The sequence below is a fragment of the Hypomesus transpacificus genome, chromosome 16 (assembly GCF_021917145.1).
Source record: "Hypomesus transpacificus isolate Combined female chromosome 16, fHypTra1, whole genome shotgun sequence".
Classification (NCBI taxonomy): Eukaryota; Metazoa; Chordata; class Actinopteri; order Osmeriformes; family Osmeridae; genus Hypomesus; species Hypomesus transpacificus.
The window spans coordinates 2,996,875-3,019,680 of NC_061075.1; the positions used below are offsets into that span (position 1 = coordinate 2,996,875).

Here is a 22,806-nt window from a genome sequence, read left to right on the forward strand (position 1 = left end):
CGCCACAGAAGAATTCAGCTGGACAGACTTTCCAGTCTGACTTATGGTGCCCGGCTCCAGACTACGCGGGGGCGTTGAATCCTTCCCACAGGGTCACCCTGTCTTGCCGGGGCTTATCCTCCTCTCCTCCCGTCTGCCCTGGCTGTCAGCAGCGCCAACCGCAGTGCACCCACACTTCAGCCCCCGCCTCAAACACAAATCAAGATCTCACTCCCTCCAGTGGCATCACACGGAAAACCGCCTCCAAACCACCTTTCTCCTCTCTCCTCCTTTTCCCTGTGTTCATGCTCCTCTCTCTCTCTTTCACCTAAACCCTCATAGAAGACAAAAGGAAAAACTCCCAGGAAAACTGAAAACACCTTCAGGAGAAGCAGATCAGCCAGATTTCCCCTCCTCCAGAGACAGTGGGTGACGGAGAGGTGTAGACTCGAGCCTGAACACAGTCAGGCATCTAGAGGAGAGATTAAAAAGATAAGACAGACGGATGTTTAAACGCACATCCGGACTTCCAAACCAGTGCTCTTAGATGACTCCCCAGTCAGCGCTTTATAGACACAGCGGAAGGTCCCCAACGACAACAGAGGACGCATATCTGAACTTAAGTTTTGCACCCAGATGAGATTTATTGAAAAATGTACAATGTAATACGTTTCGTAACAAATGGCACATCAAAGTAGAAAAGCATCGTTTAGACATGTAACAGTTGGCAAGATAGGTCTAGTGGTCTGTATGACCGGTTCTAAATGGTTCTGTTTATTACTTACATCAAAAGAAATATAACTAAATTGTATAACTATAAAATAGGCAGAATTTAAATGTGTGCTACAAAAAGGCTATGCTTATCCACACAGCCTAGAACATTAGGACAGCAATACAAAATTAAGACAATCACTTTGTACAAATGTGCAAATCAAAGGCTTCTACAAAACAAACAAAATGTTATAATTACACTTAATGGCTGGACTTATTAGATGAAACAATAGACAGAGACCGAAGAGTAAAAAAATGTGACTGTACGTCTAAAATGACATATCTAAGATGTTTAGAGATGCGTACGTGTTATCATCAGTTAGGATCCAGGAACATTCCAGTCCTGGGAACAGTAATTTTTTGTATCCATTTTTGGCAACACTGATATGTTTCAGTGTACAGGTGCTGTGTGGTAATGGGCAACCTAATGGTTGGTGCGCTGTCATTTGGCAAAGCATCAGTTGGTTATGTAGAGATTGTGGTTGTGTCAGTAACACGTTTCAACGTCACCCTCCGCATGAATGAGCCATCAGAAACACTGGCCCAGCACATTTAGAAGATCAAGCTTAACATTTCAAAACATCTCTGAGGCCACAGGAGAGATGAACAGCGCAGACACCAAACGATCAACAGGAATTTCAGAACTCTACATAACTTAAATCCTGAGACACACATAAAAATAAACACACGGTACAAAAACAGACACAAACATATTTCGAGAAAGAGAAGAAAAAAAAATAGTCAAAATATGCATCTTCAAATCATGGTTCAGATTCTAAGCCGACCAAGTTAAGTTGAGGAAGAAGATACAAATTTAGTTGACCAAAATTGAAGGAAGTTGGAGTCCAAGTCTAAAAATACCAGGAAGATTGTTCTGTGCACTAAAATCATGCACTTCCCAGAATGAACTCTCCAGACTCCAAACCAGAGAAGACATTTCGAAGTTCCTCTCCAGCACCTGAGCAGCACAGCAATGACCCCACACAGGCAGGGCGTAGAACCATCCAACCACAGCCACGAGTCAGCCAACCAGACATAAACCAGCCAGCCAGGCACATGAACCAGCCTGTCAGGGGGCGGGCTCAATGACGGGTCCTTCCGGGGGTTGATAAAAGGAGTCATCTGCTGACTGGCTTCCTGGTTCTGGTGGCGGGGGTGGACAGGGCCGGAGAAGAACTTCCTGTGCTTGGGACAGTTGGACAAGAGACTGAGAGAAGGTTCCTCCGAGATAGCTGTCCAAGGCTGGCCAGACATTCCAGCCCCTCTCTCTCTCTCTCTCTGAGCAGTTAAGCCAGGCACGGTGGTGCGGCTCAGACCAGTCACTACATGGGGAAGTTACACAGGACACACCAGGAAGTGGTCAGACCAGGGCCAGCCCAAGGTGAGTCCACAGTCTTCCTCCTCCACCGTGAGTTATTGTTCAGGCACTCAGCTCCAGGACTCCTGTCCGTCCGTGAGGCCAGTTGGCGGAGACGACATATCTCTGCCCCCCTCCCCCCAACATTCTGCAGACTCAGAAGAGAGACGCGCGCCTGCATTCCAGACACCACCGCCGATCTGAGGAAGAGAGACAGAGGGAGAAGGAGAGAAACAAATAATGTTAGTTAGGCATGTCAAGAACTCTGAGCTGAACTCACTGCACTCTTCTCAGATCTGTGAAGAAGGGACCACATGACCAGAGATTTCTGTCGAAGAATGCAGTCATGAGCAGCTTATCTATGCCCATATTACCAGGCTTACGGACATACCATTAACAATGAATAATGACAGGGAACTATTCACATCAAATCCTCCCAACAATTTAGGATTAAGCCTGCTGGTTTATGAGCTTGAGACATTTCTACATTGAGAAATACATACATTGAAATGTATCAGTTACCATTCTTATATTGTTACATTATTAAGATCACATTTTCACATTGTTTTTTTTATATCTGCCTGACTGCCTCCATATGTTTTTTTGTACTGCAGTATATTTAAATTGTGAGATACTGGAGAGATTTTTGCTGCACGTATTCCTGTGTTTTGTGCCCTCAGGAGATATTCAAGATCTTTATTCAGATGGAATGTTCTGGAAGCTGTCAAGGGAGGGGGAACGTGAAATATGCCGAATTAGCATTTTGGAGATAATGCCACTGTGATTTAAGAGCTCTTCCTGCCAAAATTGTGTGTTTTCTGAGAGAGCGAGAGCGCGCGCGCATGTGTGAGTGCGTCTGGATGTGTGTGTGGCCTCTCTTTATAAAGCCCCTCAGAAATGTCAGTTAGACTCTGCTGGAGGCTGTTTGGGAAGCTTGGGGAAGAGTTCATTAGCATAGCTGCCTGCAGCAGATTATAGAAGAGTCTCTTCAGATCCACCTGCCACACACACCCACCAATAACTTAGGCTTCCCAAACAATACACTACACTATACAGTACGCTTGGGCAAGACACAGACAAAAGGATCTCCAAACACAGTCCGTTAGTTTACAATAGAACAACAACAATAGGCTCCAGACACAGTAACCTACAGCAGGGCCACTCAGGGGGGAACAGTAGGCCCAGAACATGAATTGGGCTCCACACACACACACACACACACACTAAGTATGTACTGTATGTGTGTGTCATGAGGCATGTTTGCTGCTGTTTTGAATCTCTCCCATGTCCCCAGCTGAAGTAGCTGACTACCATCGCTGCTGCTGGCTCCTGTCACAGTAACACTCCTGTTACTGCTCTCCATTACAGGAGCCTTCACGTTGCACAACACCAGACCTCACAGCCTGGCCTTACTGGGACAGACACACACACACACACACCAACTGTCCCATTTCAGATAGCAGTCACACCTTCAACCAGAATTGCTCATTAGAGACATGAAGGAAAAAATTATACCCACAACGCACCACACCTAGGCTAAGCTCCAGTCCCTTGTGTCCAACAAAACCCTACTAACTAGCACCCAGGGTTAATGACTGTACTGGCATTAATCACAGCACAGACAGGCCCTTTTCTCCAGCTTCTGAATGGACTTAAGAGGAAGCCATCTCTGACAGACCAACAGTCCACAGCCAATTATTGGGCGTCTCTCCGTCAGCTGTGGCCCCTTCCAACTCCTACAACAACAAGGTTCTTCAGAGCCCGATTGCGACACGCCGCGACACAAAGGCCGCTGCTGTGCCCGAACAAGTCCCCCCCTTCACTCCTCAGGGGCGCAAACTGACGCCATTCAGATGAATCGGCTGCGCGCCCGCGCCTGCTGAAAAGACCCCCGTCACGGTGGCTGATGTGCTTTTAAAAACAGTTAATCGAGTTATATTTTCCCGGTGATTATTCAACGGTTCATAAGAACTTTTTTCCGTTTTGCTCTTTTGTGTTGGCAACGCGAAGAAAAGAGCAATAAAAACTCTATTAGGTTTATGCTAATGCGGCTGCACTGAGGCCCAGAACAGGACAGATTGATTACTCTGGAGACTCGCGATGCACGTGCTCACCCCCTGTGTGTGTGTGTGTGCGTGTGTGCGTGGAGAGTACCCAGATGCTACTATAAAAGGCTCATTGAGTGTGTGTTCCTGGTGGTCTCGGAAGGAGGGCATTAATAAAACATTAGTATTGAGTGGCGAGCCTCTTTCGCCCGGTTCTCCTCCCCTCCCCCCCCCCCCCCCCCCCCCCACCCTTCACACAACCTGCCCCCTCCCTCCTCCGCCCTCGACGACCTCTACGTCTGACAGCAGTTGTCTGTGGAGACACACTGCCCAGGTGGGGCCCATCACAGAGGAAAGGTCAGGACAAGGTGGCGACAACAAGCCTGGCTCTTAAGACTAAAGACTCACCCTCTCTTTCTCTCACACCACGAAAGTCAGGTCGACCACAAATCACACATTTACAAATCATTACTAATGGAGGTCTATGACACACCCTCATTCCTCCTTAAATTAGAATGAGGATGGCTGGCTTTTTAAAGGAGTCATTCCAGCTATGCAACGCCTGGGTGTGCATGTTTGTGTGAGAGAGTGCGTGCGTGAGCCGAGCGTGTTTGAGGAAATGCTGCAAGAGAAAAACTGGGTGGTTTCACACCCAATACAAAACCTATAAAACAACACCACCAGCGGCTGACAGGGTTTCAGACGCGCTACCCCACGAGATAAGACACCCACCCACACAAGCTTTCCAGAGCGCTTGTTTCTCTGTGACCCAAGTTGAACGTTGACAGCCTTGGGAGCAGCAGAAATATTTTTAGTTGGCGCTCCTACGCTGCACCATACAGCCTGTACCTCTCTACTGCTCTCTCGCCCCCTCCCCCTCCCTCCCTCTTTCTGTCTCATTATAGGCCAACTTCGCGCGCGCGCTCTCTCTCTCTCTCTCTCTCTCTCTCTCTCTCTCTCTCTCTCTCTCTCTCTCTCCTGTTCTTGTATCCATCTCTCGCTTAATTTCTCTTTGTGTCTCTCGTTCTCACATCCCTCTCTCGACAGCCCTCCTCCTCCTCCTGTTCCCTGGCATGACCCAGGGACCCACAGAAAGGTCTGAGTGCTCCAGCGCCAAGCTGAGATCCACGCTGGTAGAGCAAGCTGCCAGTAACCCGAGTCTTTTTCCAGGATCCAGACTGTCATTAAAACGTAAAGGCCAGAAGAGAGAGTAGTAGCAAACTGAAGTCTGTGGGCTTTGGAAAGGCTTGGGTGACTAGAGGCATCAGCTCAGCCAGCCTCTCTGTCTCTCTCTGTCCGTCTCTCTCTGTCCGTCTTTCTCTGTCCGTCTCTCTCTGTCCGTCTCTCTCTGTCCGTCTCTCTCTGTCCGTCTCTCTCTGTCCGTCTCTCTCTGTCCGTCTCTCTCTGTCCGTCTCTCTCTGTCCGTCTCTCTCTGTCCGTCTCTCTCTAGCTCTCTCTCTGGCTCTCAACCAGCTGTTTTCTGCAGCCCAGACAGGCCTCACACAGTCTCTCCTACTCCCACAACAAACCAAGTTAGACAAAATGCTCTAAATGGTAAAGAGCTTCTCTTAAATCGGAACCTCCATTTCCCTGAGGGAGAGGCTGCGTGTCGAGGTGTATTAATCGAGCATGGTTGCGCTCCGGTGACAGGACAGGAGATGGATGCTGGTCCCAGATTGGAGGTTTGTTTGCACAGAGGAACGACTTGGCAGGTTGGGCACTTAAAACTCAAGCTTGACAACATCCATTTCCCCGGGAGGACACAGGGCCTTCTGTGAACACACAATCCATCTCCTCCTCCTCCGGGACTTGTTTAGTTATGTACGTTCCCATGTATGGGAATACAGAGAATTAGCAAAAACAGCGTCTCCCCAAAGGAAACGGAATGATCCGGCAGCAGATGCAGTTGACTCATCGTGAGAGTTCAGGGCTGTCAGCTGACAACACGCGCCGCAAATCATGTTTCTCAATCCAGCTCTCTGACAGTACAGACCCCCCACCCCAGAGAACCAAACAGGCCAACAGTCATGAAATATGAACTAGCTTCATGCTCAAGCCTGTGCAACATCCCCCTCTCTGCCCCCCCCCCCCTCCCCTCCCTCCAGCCCTGTCCTGGAGGAGACTGTGTCTCAGCACTTCTCAGCGTGAGGGTGACAGAGGTGTGAGATTAGACACCTGCTGATTCCTGGAGGTTTCCACCCCGAGGCCTGACAGCACAACTGGATCTGCTGCAGAAAAACCAGCCAGTCAGGCAGCCAGCCAGCAAGACCACCAGTCCAGCAAACTTGCCAGCCAGCTAACCCAGCCAAGCCAACTAAACAAGCTAGCCTGCCTTCCAACAAACCAGCCAGCCAGGTAATCAGCCGGCCAGCTGAGCTAAACTGCCCGCCTGTCCTGCAAGTACAGACCTGATCCCTGTCTTCCTGTTCGGGGGCAGCTCTGTAATTACCCCTCCGACATTCCTCAAGCTACGCTAGTCGGCCCGGAGCGCTCGCTCTGTTTATCCAACACCCGGCAGACGCCATAAGATCATGTGTAACCGTAACCGCTGGCAACCGTGACAACAGACAGGGGATTTTAGTGTCCAGGTCCAGCGAAGCATAACGGACCTCGGCGATTAAGGAGAGACAACCGAAACACTGACTTTGTACATAATATATTCATTTAGCTGATTATTTTATTCAAAGAGACATACAGTACCGGGAGAGATTTGAACCTCGAACCCGCGACTTCTTGATCTGCATTCAAATGCTCTAACCACTGAGCAATACCCTCTCTGTGAGCTGAGCTGTACCCTCCCCAAACAGCAGATGTAGACTCATTACAGTGTTTCTGTGTGGGTGGGTACTTAGAGAACATGAATCAGAGGAGAGATCTCAGTTGCCTGTCAACGGGTCTGCAGAACTCCCCTACGGTCTGCAGGGACGGACAGGGCTTTTGGCCAATAGTAGCTCCTACACTTTAATAGCCATACTCTGAGCTGGGCCTTTGTAGGGAATACAATGGAGCCAAAGCTGGACACCGGCTGCGTCTCCTGTCCGTGATTAATAACACTGCTGGGAGGATTCAGAAGAGACACATATGGTTCTCATTCTCCACTCGCCTTTCCGTTTCACTGCCTCCATGGCTCATGAGATATACATAAGGGTTGAGCTTCCGACTCAAATCAATAGAGGAATATATTAAACCCCACCTCAACAGACCCGATAGGACCAGAGGAGTCTTGACGGTACTCACCAGTGACCGCTACCAGCCCTCGTGACTCGCTAAGCCGAGAGGTACTTCCAGGTGCTGACGAAGGCGGTGGGGATGAGGGAGTAGGGGACGCTGGTCACGCTGTCCCAGGTGTCCGTCGAGGGGTCGTAACAGTCCAGGGTCTTACACCTCTGCGCCCCGAAGTAGCCCCCGACAACGTAGAGGCGGTTTCCAGAAGCTACCGCGTGGCAGCTGATCCTCTTGGCCGTCACGTCGCCGAACTTGGACCACTGGTACGTCTCGCTGTTGAAGCGGTAGGCCGAGCTGGCCGAGAACTCCGTGTCGCCGCCGATCACGACCACATGGTTCCCGACGACCGCCGCCGCCGTGTAGCGCCACAGCTGCGGGCACGACGCCGGCACAGTCCACCGGTTCTCGCCCGGGTCGTAGCACTGCACCTTGGGGAGCTTGTCTCTGTTGACGCTGGTGCCCCCGAAGGCAAACAGCTTGTTCTTGGCGCCGACCACCGCCGCGTTGCTAACGCCTTCTCGGAGAGGAGCGACCAGCGTCCACTTGTTGGTCTGCGGGTCGTACTGCTCCACCTGTTTGAGGGACACAGACGGCGACGCTGGGAAGGAGCCCGCCAGAGAGGTGTGGCCCCCCACCACGTACAGGACGTGGTCGAGTTCGGCGGCCCCGTGGCCGAAGCGGGCGACCAGCATGGGCGCGGCTTTGGACCACTCGTCGTGCAGCGTGTCGTACACCCACACGTCCTTGGAGGCGCCGTTCTCGGAGCCCCGCCCCCCCGTCACGTAGACCTTGCAGCCGATGGCGCAGGCGCTGCACTCCTTGCGCGGGCTGGGAATGTCCGTCTTGGGCGTGATCTCCTTGGTCTTGTGGTCGATCATGTACACCTTGTCGCACATGAAGGTCTGGCCGCCCAGGAGGAGCAGGGCCTGGTTCACCTTGCGAGGCCGGGCGCAGAAGCCCGTGACGATGCCGTCGTTCTGCAGGAGCCTCATCTTGCAGCGCACCGCGTCCTCCACGATCTCCCGGCCCACCTTGTGGCCCATGACCAGCTCCTCCGACGCCACGTTCTTCAGCAGGTAGCTCTCGGGCAACAGCGCCAGGCGCACGCAGCGCAGGAGCTCCGGGAGGTCGGCGCTCCGCCGCTCGCCGTCCGCCTTCACCCAGTCGATGACGGCCTCGTACGCCAGGCTCTCGTCCTCCACCTCCAGCTCCTCGCTGAAGATCAGCTCCTGGAGCTTGTCCTTGGGCAGGCTGAGGAAGTCCTCCGTGCCGTGGAGGGCGGCGAAGTTGGCCAGGCACATCCGCCAGGAGAGCTCGTAGAGCCGCTGGCACTGGTGGGCGTCCGACAGCAGCATCATGCCCAGGCAGTTGGACGGGTGCAGGTTCTTCTCCAGGAAGTCAGCCGAGGCGTCGCGGATGTCGTGGAACTGGAGCATGTCGCCGGCTTCCAGCAGCGACTCGGCGTTCTCCTCGTTGATGAGGACGCGGGCCGAGTAGGCGTAGTCCAGCAGGAGCTCCAGCACCTCCGGGTGGAGGGAGTCGTGGAAGTTGACCTCGGCGTCGCGGCTCTCCCTCAGGCCTCCGTTGAACATGGCCTCGAAGTAGCGGCTGCAGGAGGCCAGCACGGCGCGGTGGCAGGGGAAGGAGCGGTTGCCGGCGCGCAGCACCACGTCGGTGAAGACGCGGCGCTTGCGGAGCAGGTTGAGCTGCGTCAGCAGGCTGTCGGCGTGGGACGTCTTGTGGAAGAGGTGGATGTTCATGGAGCCAGAGCTGGAGCGGGACTTGCGGTTCTCGTGGTTGCTCACAGACATCCTGGGACCTTCGCAAAATACAAAAAACAACAATGAATAATTCATAGGAGCCGGGTAGATTTTAGCGGTTGGTACAATGGGTGGCTTGTGTGATGTAATGGGAATGGAAAAGCTGCAACAGTAGTTTGCTGCAGCTATTAAAGTCTAAGAAACACTCCACATAATAGGCTGTACTTCCGGTCAAAAGCCGTAAAATATGAACGTTAGTATTGGGTGAGATTTAAATTGTTGAGTCATGTGCCTGTGATCTGGAATTGGTTGAACATAGGCAACACAGCAGCTATAAACCCTGAATCTTATCAGAAGGCTCGGCGAAACAGGAAATGGACTTTGGACTCGGGCAGAGATGAAAGAAGTCCTGATAAGCGCTGTTCAGTAACAAGCGCTGATGGTATGTACACAGTCGCTTTGGCAGGTAATTTCTCAAATAAGATAGCACCTTAAAATCGAGTGCTGATTTCAAAACTCATAAGAGGTTCATTTGAGTGATTGATGGTGATGAGTAAAAGCACCTGGGTATGTACAGAACACCCCCTTCCTTGACCTTTATCCGCATTTCCAATTTATGAATCACACTGTCAAACTTTTGCTTGGCTAGCACTCGTTTGACGGTGCCTAAAGCAAAGCTTTGATGATCCTGTGTAAAATCTGACACCTCCCCGAACAAGTGCTTAAAGGCCAAATAATGTGCTGTAGGAATTGTGCAATATAGAAGAAAGTATGATATGCATTTGATTAACTTCACCCTGTGTAATCGAATTACAAATCTCACTCTGCTACATAACTTCAAACATATCGCTTTCTATAAAACCACTTTCTATAAAACCATTTTTAAGTACGTTTGAAAATGTGACTTGTACAAAAATAATGGACAAAATAAACTGAGACTACTAAAACATTTATGTATTTTTTAAGTATGATGCATTTATCAATTATAATTTACGGGTTTGGACAAGAAGACTGAAAGGTGAGACTTCCGAGAGGGGATCGGAATACTAAAAGGCGTGAAATCTAATTCGTTCGGTGCAGTAAATGTACACCGTGTCAAGCATGCTTGAGCTCAGTTTTCTTCCGAACTTAGCCAGGCAAACATCCACGACAACAATTGCAAGGGCTGGATCAAAGGATCGGATGTAAGCTTCAACTAGTAACATTTCGGAAGCATCAAAGAACGTATCTGAGCGATCGATAGCCTTCTAAATCATCATCTTCCTTACCTTAATCGTCTTCAACTAGCGTAGCAAAGCAGAAACCCAATAAGTCACCGATGGATGGAATTCAAACTTCTGCAGCAGTTGTTTTGTTCACACTGTCGCTAAAATGACTTTCATCTGAAGAAAACAAAATTCAAGCTGTTTTTTAAATCTTACCAAGTTTGAAAATTGGTGACCCATCTGTTTCGTTCGTGTTTGCGATCTGACAGTAAACGCGAATATTCGCTAAGCTCTTCGTAGACATTCAATTGCCAAGCACGTTCTTGGAGCGTGGTGGAACCGTGAATGTTGTGCGCGCTACTCCGTGCAGTCTTGCTCCAGCTCGCTCCTCCTACTCAGCTGTGTTCCCGTGCAGTTGTGTCCAATAGTGTCTTGGACAATTACCGAGGGGGGAAAACGGTTTATTTGAGCAATTAGTGTGATTCAGCTTGGGTCCATAGATCTTTTTTTTTTGTTTATGTATCGGGCATAGACAAAGACAAATCCCAGTGGGAATTTGAGTCTAAGTCAGCGCAGTATGTGTAGGCCTATCCTCTCTGAATCCTCCTACACCCACTATCCTATTGTTATATCGATACAATTCCCCGTAGGCTTCTAGCAGGTGGGCTAATTATGTTGTCGGAGATGGGTGGGTTTCGTTCAACGGTGTTGCTATAATGTACCAAACCCTATCAAACCCTTAACCCTAAGGCCTGTGGTCACACAGTAAGTCACAATAACCCAGCTGATGCAGAACAAGAAAAGAGCAACAGTTAAGGCGTCAACTCCCATACAAAATGATTGAGACCGTAAAAAAACGGATAATTTTGGAATGTGCGATGCTAGAGTCTCATGTACTCAAAATCGTGACGAAATAGATTGAACTCTCTTATTCCAGTCCCTCTTCATAAACGCACACAGACATAGTGCCATCTAGTGGTAAGAAGGGGACGTACATACGAAACTTTTCCAACACCAAGAACGGCGCATGAATTTGTTCTGAGACTTTTACTTTGAAAAAAACATGGAGACGGAAGTGCATTTTGTCATGGATGCCTGAGACCTGTGCAAAGGTGGCTGGACCATAAAATATCTGGACTTTAGACTTCTTTAAAAGACCTGTGCTGCGCATTGGGCGTTGCCCTTGCGGGAGTAGGGTTATATTCCAACAAGTTGCTTATTCAGTCGGCCAGTGACCATGGCGTTTCATCTTAAATCGGTCAGTGGTGGACCACTTGTTTTGGATGGAGGCCTGGCAACTGAGCTGGAAGCAACAGGTTTGAAATTGCAGGTAAGGTGTCTCAAAAAAAGATGATCTATATCTGACGTGATAATTTCGGATGTATTCGTTCTACCTTGGTTCAACTGGGAGTTAATGCAAGCAGGGCAATTTACATAATTCTGAATGTTGTTTTTGCACAGGGGGATCCTTTGTGGAGTGCAAGAATATTGCATACTAACCCACAGGCTGTAAAAGATGCTCATTCTAGGTAAGTTTAAGACAAAACCTTCGTCTTTACAGTTTGATTTTGCTTTGTTTCAAAGCATCTGCTCAATGAGATCTGCTGAACACGACATTACATATTTGACCTGAAGTGATACGCATGAACCACACATTCTTCTCATTCGTCTCGCATTCAGATTCCTCTGCAGTGGAGCAGACGTTATCACCACGGCCACTTACCAAGCTAGCATACAGGGATTTATCACTCACCTGGGCATGAACTCTGAACAGGCGGGGGAACTGCTCATGTCAGGAGTACGTCTGGCCAGAGAGGCGGTGCAACAGTTCACAACAGACAACCCTTCACCTGGTGAGGTTCACGGCACAGTTAATTCCTCACCATTGAAGAAGCCTAGCACTGTGCACTGCCAAAGTGGTCTGGGTTAGCCAGGCTGTAAAAACAGCAATTACTACAGTAGGCCACATGACGCAAGGGTGTCGGTTTGGTTTGAATATTGGTAGGGACAAGCATGTTCTATAGTCATATGCTAACTACCCATGCGCTGCGTTTAATTATTGGTAGGGGCATTTCTATGGCATGCTATGACTCTGCAGCTGCTAGTGCAGGAGAACAGCTGAAGGTCAAGGAGAGAATCTGGGTCGATGTCAGCCGAACGTTCTGGTTTGTCTTCCTCAGAGCGGCAGGTTCCTCTGGTGGCGGGCTCAGTCGGGCCGTACGGCGCTTATCTCCATGACGGTTCCGAGTACACAGGAGTTTACGCGGAGGAGATGAGTGTTGAGGTGAGCGGCTGGGAGACCGACAGTAACATATTGACGTAACGATAAGACGTTAATAACAAGACAGGAGAGAAGGAGAGTGAGAGTGAGAGTGAGAGAGAGAGAGGGAGGGAGGGGGAGAGGAGAGAGAAAGGGGGAGAGAGAGAGAGAGAGAGAGAGAGAGGGGGAGAGGGGAGAGAGGAGAGAGAGGGGGAGAGGGGGAGAGAGGGTGAAGAAAACACTTACCCAAAGGTGATGAAGGGGTAATTACACCTGAAAGCACATACCCTCTCCTGCCCTTACCTCCCCTCACCCCTAGGAGCTGAAAGCTTGGCATCGGCCTCAGATTCAGTGCCTGGTTACGGCGGGGGCCGACCTGGTCGCCATGGAAACCATCCCAAGCGTCAAAGAGGCCGAGGCTCTGGTGGAGCTTCTCCGAGAGTTTCCGAGCGCCGCGGCCTGGCTCTCGTTCTCCTGTAAGGTACTCGCCGCCGCTGTGGATAACGAGCTACAAGTTGCCATGACGAGGGACATGGCTGATTTGTATATCACAATCACATGTGTAACCGCTTCCCCTCAGGACGAGAGGTGTGTGTCCGACGGCAGACGGTTCACAGAGGCCGTCCAGGTGGCCAGCAGGTCCAAGCAGGTGGTGGGCGTGGGGGTGAACTGCTGCCCTCCTGGCCTGGTCACACCCCTGCTAGCCTCGGCTGTGACCCAGAAGACCCCAGACTTTGGCTGGGTGGCCTACCCCAACAGTGGGGAGGGGTGGGATGTGGAGTCTGGGTGAGGCTGACAGAAATAAAAGAATCTCCCATCACACCCAACCCACGTCTGGCAAGACTGGATATCAGCCCTTCTCAACCCTGGTCCTCGGGACCCCCTGGCCTACATGGTTTAGATGTTTCCCTCTTCCGACATACCTGGGTCCAATGAAAGCTCATGTTCAAGCTTAGCCGAAGCCTGATGAAGGCCCAATCATTTGAATCAACCATCTAAAACATGCAGGGCAGGGGGTCCCGAGGACCAGGATTGAGAAAGGCTACTGTAGATAGAACATTCATGTTCATCAGACCTTTTAACTGATTCTCATGTCAAGGTGGAGGCCTTCGGAAAACATTGTGCCCATAGCAGAGCTGTGTGTTGAGTGGATGACCCAGGGAGCGTCACTCATAGGTGAGCCATGCAGGGAGGGAACCACAGATCCATCGATGGATACACGCATCTTCTCTGGCAGAACTGAGCCGTGAGCGGGGGTGACAGGAGAAAGAAACACTATAGCCTTAGGAATCCGATAGTACATTTCCTTGTTCACTGACCGTGTCCTGTGATTGGTTCTTCCACAGGAGGGTGTTGTCGTATTCGCCCGGCCCAAATAGCAGAGCTGCGTCAACAGCTTTACAGAGGACTGGACACTCACAGGACAGCGCTGTGTGATTAAAATGATGTGGAATATAACAGGCTGTAAACTCCATGCAGACATGCACCAGCTATATTTGACAATATTAATACAAACTTCCAACAGGCTTTTAAGGAAATTATAGTAATATAAATGCATTTATATATTTTTTTGTCAATTTGTTGTCAATAAAGAATAACAATGATTCACAAATGTATAGAAATCTTAATTTATTTATAAAACAAAAAAGGAGGCTTGACTATGGTAGATTTACTGGAAAGACACATTTACAGCAAAGATTGGGCCAGTCAGCCCACCAGAGAGGTTTACAGTGGGGAGAGAAACCAACTACACACCAACTACAGAAGCAAGCATGCAATCCTCTCCTCCTGCATCCCGACAAGGTCGAATATACCAATACATAGAAATACATCATAATTGATCCTATCATCCTGACCTCTTACTTGACGTCCGTATACAAACGTAGCATTCTGGTTCTCTCTTTCAGTGTTCTAGAACAGATTGTCTTGGTATTGCACACCCCGGGGTTCACAAAGGGCCAACACTGAATGTCGGCCGCTCAGTCATTAGTTTAAAAGACCTTTATAAAAAAGTCACTGTACTGTATATTCGTCCCGTTTAAAAACACACGCCTTTGACTTATGTTTCCTAAACAGTAATGAATTAGGATAGTTCTTCCTTCGTTGTATATGCAACAATGTCAGACATTGAGATTAATAGTGGTTTTCTAAACACTACTAAACGATTAAAAGCAATACACTATAAGGACTTATGAAGTGCATGGCACTTTATCAGTATCATTCTATCCTGCCCCTATGTAGCGACCCACAAAATCCATGTGCAGATAAGTAAAGTCTTGAAGGCCCTAGGAATGTAACCCATGGTTACGATAAGACCTTCCCCTCTATTTTGGTTTACATCATGATGTGGTAGCGCGTTCAAAACCTCTTGATCTAGAAAGCGACTCAGCAGCGTGGAGAACTCGGCATCCATCCATGCCGGCCGTGACGCCCAGCCGGCATCAGTCAGTGACGTCTTCTTCCAGGTCGCTCTCTGGAGAGCTCCGGTGCCGGTACTCGGTAGTGTTGGACAGGCGTTTCCACGCCACCCCCTTCTGGTTCCCCGTGCTGTGGGAGCGACCCAGGCAAGACAGGTGCCTGGCCGAGGCCTTGTCCTCCGAGCCCTCTGCAGTGCTTCCCTGCGCCCTGTCGCCGCCCTGGTGGTGGAGGTCGTGACGCAGGTTCTCCAGGTTCAGAGCCCAGGGTCCTAGCTTCTGCCAGTTCACCCTCTGAAAGGCCATGAGGCAGTGCAGGTTCCCTCCAATCTGCCAGAAAGGGGCATGGTTCTATTGGCATGACAACACTCAACAACAAATGACAACCTCCAAGCCTGAGTTAATTTTCTGTTTTTAAACAACATGCAGTCCCTGAGTGTTTTTAGTGAACTTATACCTTCTTGGTTTTGCGACACTGTATGCCCCTCTCTGTGTGTCGGATGTCCAGGTAATCTGGGTTTTGTGTGTTGAGATCTGTGACAATATCAGCCCATCTAAAACAGGAAGAAGGTCAATGACACGGCAGTTAAATAAATCCCCTGGTGTCTAAAATGTTGAATTCAAGTGTCCGTTTGGTATCAAACCTACTTTTTACAGTGAATAGCTGGGTGCTTCCGGCTCGGTTCTCCAATCAGAATCCAGTGCTCCATTTCATTCATTGGCAGAGGCCCCCTGTGAAAAGACAATACATATTTAGCATTTTAAAACAATAAATATACTAGTATGTCTTCATTAGCAGGCCAAGAAACAACAAGAACTTGCTTGTACGCCTTGGCGGCTTTGAGTGGTGTAGCTTCAAAGCCGACTGGACAGAAGTAGTGGTTCTGGCAGTGGTAAATGTAAGCCATGGATTCATCCTTGAGCCCCTGGGTCAACTTTGACAGCGCTCCCTCGGCTTCAACAACAACACAGGGGTTAGTCACCTTTTCCCATCTCAGACAGAGCGAGCAAGGCTAGTTTGTGTGGCCCGCTCACCCGTTTCTCCAGCCGTCTTGTGCTTCCCGTGGGGTTTGTACAGAATGTAAGAACATCCACGGACTCGGAAGTTTTCATTGATCTGCCTGAACCATCTGTTTACAAAAATAAATAAATAAACATTCGGCTAATTGGGATCCAGTTTCCTGATCGGGAGTACATTTACATTTACATTTATTCATTTAGCAGACGCTTTTGTCCAAAGCGACTTCCAAGAGAGAGCTTCACAAAGTGCATAGTTCACTGATAATAACAACAAGATAGCCCCACAGCATTGCGGGTAGTCAAAGACAAGAAGTACATATTGTGAACAACCAAAAAATAGTGCTAAAGGGAAGAGACCATAAGAGCATGTAGTTAAACAAGTTAAAATTACACAACATTGATCTCTAAGTGCAGGTGTACCTGTAGGAAAGCAATAAAAATAGGATTAACTAAAAAAGAAGAATACAACAGTTTAAATCAGCTACCACTAACCAACAAGAGCAACAGTCTAAGCAAGAGTCATTGTGAACCTTGAGGAAACTAGCGTTGGATTCAGCAAACCATTCCTAAGTACCATTGTACTCCCGGAACAAGTGCGTCTTGAGCCTTCTCTTGAAGGTGGAGAGACAGTCCGTGTCTCTGATGGAGGTGGGGAGTTGATTCCACCACTGGGGTGCCAGGCAGGAGAAGAGCTTGTGCTGGGACCGGGCGGTCTTGAGAGGTGGGACCACCAGGCGGTTGTCTGAAGAAGACCGTAGGTGGCGGGTGGGGGTGTAAGGCTGCAGGAGAGACTTGATGTAGTCGGGCGCAGTTCCATTCACTGCTCGGAAGGTCAGTACCAGGGTCTTGAATCTGATGCGGGCCGTTATGGGTAGCCAGTGGAGGGAGATGAGGAGCGGGGTAACGTGGGAGCGTCTGGGTAGATTGTAGACCAGACGGGCCGCTGCGTTCTGAATTCTCTGAAGAGGGCGGGTTGCGCATGATGGGAGACCGGCGAGCAGCGAGTTGCAGTAGTCCAACTTGGAGAGGACAAGTGCTTGGACAAGCAGCTGGGTGGAGTGCTCAGACAGGTATCTCCTGATCTTCCGGATGTTGTAGAGGGTGAATCTACACGACCGGGAGACCGCAGCAATGTGGGCCGTGAGGGAGAGCTCGTCGTCCATGGTCACCCCAAGGTTCCTGGCAGAGGATGAGGGGGTCACCGTCGCAGATCCCAGGGTGATTGAGAAGTCATGGGAGATGGAGGGTTTGGCCGGGATGATGAGAAGTTCTGTTTTGGCAAGGTTCAGCTGGAGATGGTGCTCAGTCATCCAGGCGGAGATGTCTGCGAGGCAGGCCTCAATCCTAGCTGAGATCCCCGGATCGGTCGGAGGGAATGACAGATACAGCTGCGTGTCGTCAGCGTAGCAGTGGTAGGAGAAGCCATGGGAGGTGATGATTGGTCCAAGTGAGGTGGTGTACAGAGAGAAGAGGAGGGGACCAAGGACGGAGCCCTGTGGGACACCAGTGGAGAGCTGGCGTGGGCCTGACAGTTTGCCTCCCCAGGAGACCTGGTAGGATCTTCCCGACAGGTAGGATGAGATCCACTGGAGTGCAGTGCCAGTGACGCCCATCTCAGAAAGTGTGGAGAGCAGGATCTGGTGGTTAACCGGAGTAGATGACCTGGATAGAGTTTGAGAACATCTGGGTACCTCATCAGAGTGGCGTTTCCTGTGAAAGGGCCAAACTTGATCTCCTCAAAAGGTGGCTGGAATCCCAGAATCTCCAAGGCCTCATCTTGTGAGATGGGTGGCAAGCTGCAAAAGACAAAACAGGAACGATAATAGTCTGAAGCATTTCATACATTATTAAAGCCAAACAAAACAATGACGCAAGCAATTTATACACTGGGGAACAATAAAGGGGCTACTCTCTTTTATACCTCCTTGAGTGCTTTTGATACAGACACCAAAGGTTACTGACAGTATATCACTTGCTACAATCACAGTAGTGCTACCAACTCAGACACTACAGGTTACCCGACAGTATTACTACAATCACAGGCCATACCTCCCTGCTCCTAGAGTGCTGTACAGGAAGTTCCAACAGGATACCAGAGAAGAGATTCCACATGAGGTCTTGTACTGGGGGCGGCTGATGCAATACCTGGAGGAGAGACGGAGCGAAAAGCTCTGATTGCATTTCTATGATGACGCCAATGATTTGAGATTATTAATATTGGGGTACAATTCTTTAACAGTTACAGTGTTGTGTATTACCATTACATACCAGTTCCTTGACTCAGACAACTGTCTGAACAGATCCTTCTGCTGCACTTTCTACATACTATTTGTACATTGCTTTCTATAAAAGTGTCTGCCAAAGGACTAAACTGTTAAATGGAAAGGAACCGTTGTAACAAGCTCAGACTTACCATCTCCTGAGGTCGAGAACCTTCCTCTGCTTGATGTCGTCTGGGGAGGCGTGTGAAGGAACATCCTGCAGGTTTCGGCTGGGTCTGTCTTGCGACTTCATCTTCTTAGAACCGGACTTCTTTATGTTGCCTAGAAACAACATGTGACATGAGAGATGTTTCTTTTGTCGTCGTTTTATTTACATACCATCTCAGAATGTACCATCTCAGGTTTCAAAATAACGGCCAACATTAACATGTGTGTTTGTGTAGTCTGTTGTATTTGGATCTGTTCTGCCAAACCACTGTTTTGAATCTGACTGGGCCATTTCCTGATCTCTCCCTGCTTTCCTGTCTCTCAAACTGTCTTATCGATTAATAAAAAGCTGTAAAAAGGCCACAAAATGAAAAGGCAAAGTGCTGCTGGGTAACTGAACAGACAGTATCGTCCTGCATTGTTGCTCCACGTCTCTGTGCTCTGAACAGCTCTGCTGTCACTGGCAGAGTTAGAGTTACATCATCAATGACAGAGGTTCACAGGTCACCAGCTCTCATGTACCTGGCAGCTTTCGCTTTGCACAAGAGCAGGAAAGACAACAACAATACTGTTCATAATGGGCGTTCCTGCATTCAGTCAGGCTGTGTTATAAATTCAGCTCGAGCCACAGGGAATTGAAAAGCGAGTGCTGCTTAAAGACCTTGCTTACTTGTCCCGATTTTCCGGGTGAGCACCGCATCAAAGTCTGTCGTGTCGATTTCCCACGCCAAAATTCTTTTCACGTTGCCGTCTGAAGACACCTCTTCCATGTCACAGTCCCCATCCACACCCCCATCCTCACCACCAGCCTGGCCTTTGGAGTAGTCGTCCCCAGAGTTGGACATCCCAAAGGGGGCTCGGCCGTCCGGCTGACTGGGTGGCAGCGCTTCCCTGGAGCTCCCGGAGGGCCGGTACACGGAGGCTGCCTGGTTGAGGAGGGCGTAGTCGGAGCAGACGGTGTAGAACTTCTCCCGGGAGTGAGTGACGGGGCAGGTCCAGGGCAGCTGCAGCTCAGCACTGGAGGCCCGGCGGCCCCTCAGGGCCTCCTTGCCCAGGGGGCCCAACAGGCTGCGCTCATCCTCTCTGCTCGCGGAGTGCTGGGGCATTGTGCCCGTGTTGTCGGGCCCTGACTGGTTTGTTTTCTGGTCTTCTGCAGCGTTAGGCATTGAACGGAAAGCTAGGATGTTGAAAGAGAGAATTGCAGCCGAACATTTTAGGAACGTGTGTTTACTGGCCGTCAACTCTGCAGAAGAGATTTGTTGATCAAAACAACAAATTGTGGAATCAAAACCCTCCATCCTGTTATGGTATCAATAGGTGACTACACATCAACACGTTTAAAGGATGCAATTATTCAAGACAGCCTTGGTGGCAAACAACTTATAATAACGTAATCATTATTGTTATTAAAGTGCACAGTAGTTGTCTATTAATAGGAATGTAACGTAAAGCAATTTAAACCTCACATCAAGAAACGGTTTATGGGCGGTGCACCTTTGCGTCTTTTGAGGAAGGGACGATTCTAAAGCGTTGTCTAGACCACCACTCATTATTCTAAAGCTAACAGGCATGTAAACAAAAACCGGCTAGCTAAAAATTGTTACACAATTGGACTGTAATCATTTTTGCGACAACCATTACAAAATCTGACCTGTCAGCTCGATGAACACTGCTGGACTGTGGACAGCGATGGCTTGAGGTGTAATAATAACCATCAAACATTAATGCATGTCAAAAATCGAAGGTTTTGGTATGCATGTTACACATACCTTGCAACGGCCGCTGATATCACATCGATAAAAATGTATATGAAATCCTACACATTCAACAAATGTGTATCCAGAGCTCTTAATGGAGATGATGAGTTGAGTTCCTGACCGCTTGGATCTTCTTCCGCTGCACGGCATTGACTGGGCTGTACCATTCCGTAAAACAGGGGTGTACAAAAATGTTTTCTCAAATACTCGCTTCACGTAAAAGAGGAAAACGTAAAATAAATAACAAATGTAAATTGTATTCCAATTTTGAATATGCTACTGGATTTATCGTTTCATTCTATCTGATGTTATACAAATCTTAAACATGACTGTTGTGCCAGCTTAGTCAATCATTATAATGTCTAAACCAATCAGAGCGTGCCATTGTAGTTATGTACAGAGATATATATATATATATATATATATATATATATATATATAAAAAAACATTATTTATATATATCTATGGTTATGTAGAACAAGTTATGTGATCGCCGTCGTGTGCTCTCGATCTGGAGCAAAGCCACGGTCAAGTTCAGAAGCACAGTAGAATTTCTTCTGCTAGGTGAGAAAACAAACGTAAACTCATATTAAACACAATATTTTTCAGTTTATGAAAACATAACTGCTATTAAATCACAGTCACGTAAGAAGCCTAGGTTATTTATAAACGTTTCCGATTGAAGTGCAAAGTTTATCTTGATTTCCTGTCAGTGGTCAATGATTGATGTATGTGCACGATTTAACTTTTTCAAGTAACTTCGTAATCAACTGTAACTGGGCCACAACAGATCAGACACACGTCTACTGTCAAAGAGCTCCCTATCTTCGACCTCTTGGAGAGAAAAAAACTGAAGATGACGAAGAAATTGGTGGTGATTGACACAGATTGTGGCATAGATGACGCCCAGGCGATAATGATGGCTCTGGCTGCGCCCGACGTTCATGTTCTCGGCATCACCTGCTGCTTCGGGAATACAGATGTGGAGAACGTCTGCCAGAACGTGCTACGCGTGCTTTCTGTCTGTGAACGCTCTCAGGTAAATCCGTGTAAACTGTATATTAACGATTACATTTATTCTGCCAAAGGCACCCCATGGGTTGAAAATGTAACGTAACGTAATTTGATTTGCATTGTTTCATGTTATTACACTCGTTTTATTTGACCAAGTTCTGGTGCTGGACGTGTAATGGTATTCCCCCAGATTCCGGTGTACAAAGGTTCAACAGGTCCCTTGGTTGGGGCCACCAACGCCATAACGGACCACTTTGGTACAGATGGGCTTGGGGATGTGTTAGAAGTTAGAGATCCACTGTGGAAAGAGAAGATCCAGACTGAGAGCGCTGTCAACGCCTTGATCCGTCTTGTGTCTGATAACCAGAAGCAGGTAACATGAATGCCCTTCTGTGCCATTTACTCCTTCTAACCAGTTACTTAGTGTGTAGGCGCCCTCTTGTGGTCAAAATGATAATTGCACTACTTTCTTTGACTTGCCGTGTTTTAGGTCTCTCTGGTGGCCCTGGGACCACTCACAAATCTAGCTCTTGCAGTCAGACTGGATCCTACATTTCCTGCAAAGCTGAAGGATCTGTTTATAATGGGAGGGAACATGGAAGGTAATCATAAACTAAAATATGTTTTATCTGTTGGGGTATGGTTCTTGAACTTTAAAATACTTTGGAATGAAAGTGTTTGAAACCTGACCTACCAGAGTGTCCTTGAATCTAGTGATCACAAGTCATGTTGTCTACCTCCATCTCCTACGGAACATGCCTTTTGACAGTTTCATCTCGCAGGGAAAGGAAACGCGAGTCTGTGTGGAGAGTTTAACTTTGTGATGGACCCAGAATCTGCCTACGTAGTGCTGGAAGAGTATCTCTGCCCAACACACATTGCATCATGGGAATATTGCTTCAGAAATAAACTCACTTGGGTAAGATAAACTGACCAGCAAGGCAATACGTCAAATGATAACAGATTGTTCTTCTCGCTCTTCACTAACGAATGACCCAACAACGAAGCATGAAAAATGCCTAAAAAGACAATCTGTTCATGTTTGTTTGGAATCGAGCAGGAGTTTTTCGAGGAGCTGGTTGACCAGGACGCCCCTGCCACACGCTTCATGAAGAAGATCACGTCCAGCTGCCGGGCCTACTCCAGGGAGGCCCTGAGGATCAAGAGGGACGTCTTCTTCGGCTCCGGCTTCGTGTCTTACGACGCCTACGCCGTCGCGGCGTGCGTCGACAGCAGCGTGGTCACGGAGAGCGTCGAGTGCGCTGTCCGTGTGGAGCTGCAGGGGGCGCTGTGTCGGGGGATGATGGCGCTGGATCAGACCGACACGCTGAAGAAAAGCCATCGCGTGTCAGTGATGAAGACGTGCGATCTAGACAAGTTCAGAAAGCTACTCACGGCTTCCCTTAGACTGCCCTGTAGGAAGTAGTGATGGTTTTATAAGTGTTTCTATCCTCTAGGAAGTAGTGATGGTTATATAATTAGTACTACCCTGTAGGAAGCAGTGATGGTTATATAAATTGTTCTGGTCATATAAACTACAAATTGTTGTTGAAAGCATACAACTGTTTT

General features: G+C 48.7%; 4 protein-coding genes across 7 annotated transcripts; 2 read left to right on the forward strand and 2 right to left on the reverse strand.

Annotated features, from left to right (window-relative positions):
• Positions 1-598: 598 nt before the first annotated feature.
• LOC124478671 (ectoderm-neural cortex protein 1-like) lies at positions 599-10,707 on the reverse strand. Of its 2 annotated transcripts, none has more exons than XM_047037023.1 (3): positions 10,559-10,707; positions 7,390-9,196; positions 599-2,307 (listed from the first exon to the last, which is right to left on the reverse strand). In XM_047037023.1, the coding sequence occupies exons 1-2, from the start codon at positions 10,644-10,646 to the stop codon at positions 7,419-7,421; spliced, it is 1,866 nt and encodes a 621-aa protein (XP_046892979.1). In that variant the 5' UTR covers positions 10,647-10,707; the 3' UTR covers positions 599-2,307; positions 7,390-7,418. The 2 variants fall into 2 exon arrangements, with proteins under 2 accessions (XP_046892979.1, XP_046892981.1); XM_047037025.1 differs by having other exon boundaries at positions 10,406-10,707.
• A 678-nt stretch (positions 10,708-11,385) lies between these two features.
• On the forward strand, positions 11,386-14,173 carry zgc:172121 (uncharacterized protein LOC337599 homolog). Of its 2 annotated transcripts, XM_047037140.1 has the most exons (8): positions 11,386-11,672; positions 11,804-11,871; positions 12,023-12,195; positions 12,523-12,626; positions 12,922-13,083; positions 13,183-13,388; positions 13,702-13,778; positions 13,949-14,173. In XM_047037140.1, exons 1-8 carry the CDS (start codon positions 11,580-11,582, stop codon positions 14,041-14,043), a joined length of 978 nt encoding a protein of 325 aa, XP_046893096.1. In that variant the 5' UTR covers positions 11,386-11,579; the 3' UTR covers positions 14,044-14,173. The 2 variants fall into 2 exon arrangements, with proteins under 2 accessions (XP_046893096.1, XP_046893095.1); XM_047037139.1 differs by having other exon boundaries at positions 12,922-13,388.
• Positions 14,174-14,214: 41 nt separating this feature from the next.
• LOC124478733 (basic immunoglobulin-like variable motif-containing protein) lies at positions 14,215-20,378 on the reverse strand. Of its 2 annotated transcripts, none has more exons than XM_047037138.1 (10): positions 20,235-20,378; positions 19,136-19,642; positions 18,450-18,579; positions 18,086-18,181; positions 17,728-17,832; positions 16,052-16,146; positions 15,839-15,971; positions 15,665-15,748; positions 15,474-15,570; positions 14,215-15,346 (listed from the first exon to the last, which is right to left on the reverse strand). In XM_047037138.1, the coding sequence occupies exons 2-10, from the start codon at positions 19,629-19,631 to the stop codon at positions 15,044-15,046; spliced, it is 1,539 nt and encodes a 512-aa protein (XP_046893094.1). In that variant the 5' UTR covers positions 19,632-19,642; positions 20,235-20,378; the 3' UTR covers positions 14,215-15,043. The 2 variants fall into 2 exon arrangements, with proteins under 2 accessions (XP_046893094.1, XP_046893092.1); XM_047037136.1 differs by having other exon boundaries at positions 19,127-19,642.
• A 317-nt stretch (positions 20,379-20,695) lies between these two features.
• si:ch211-201h21.5 (uncharacterized protein LOC555526 homolog) lies at positions 20,696-22,793 on the forward strand. Its single transcript, XM_047036936.1, has 6 exons — positions 20,696-20,787; positions 21,014-21,262; positions 21,428-21,610; positions 21,728-21,839; positions 22,020-22,156; positions 22,298-22,793. The coding sequence occupies exons 2-6, from the start codon at positions 21,080-21,082 to the stop codon at positions 22,661-22,663; spliced, it is 981 nt and encodes a 326-aa protein (XP_046892892.1). The 5' UTR covers positions 20,696-20,787; positions 21,014-21,079; the 3' UTR covers positions 22,664-22,793.
• Positions 22,794-22,806: the final 13 nt, after the last annotated feature.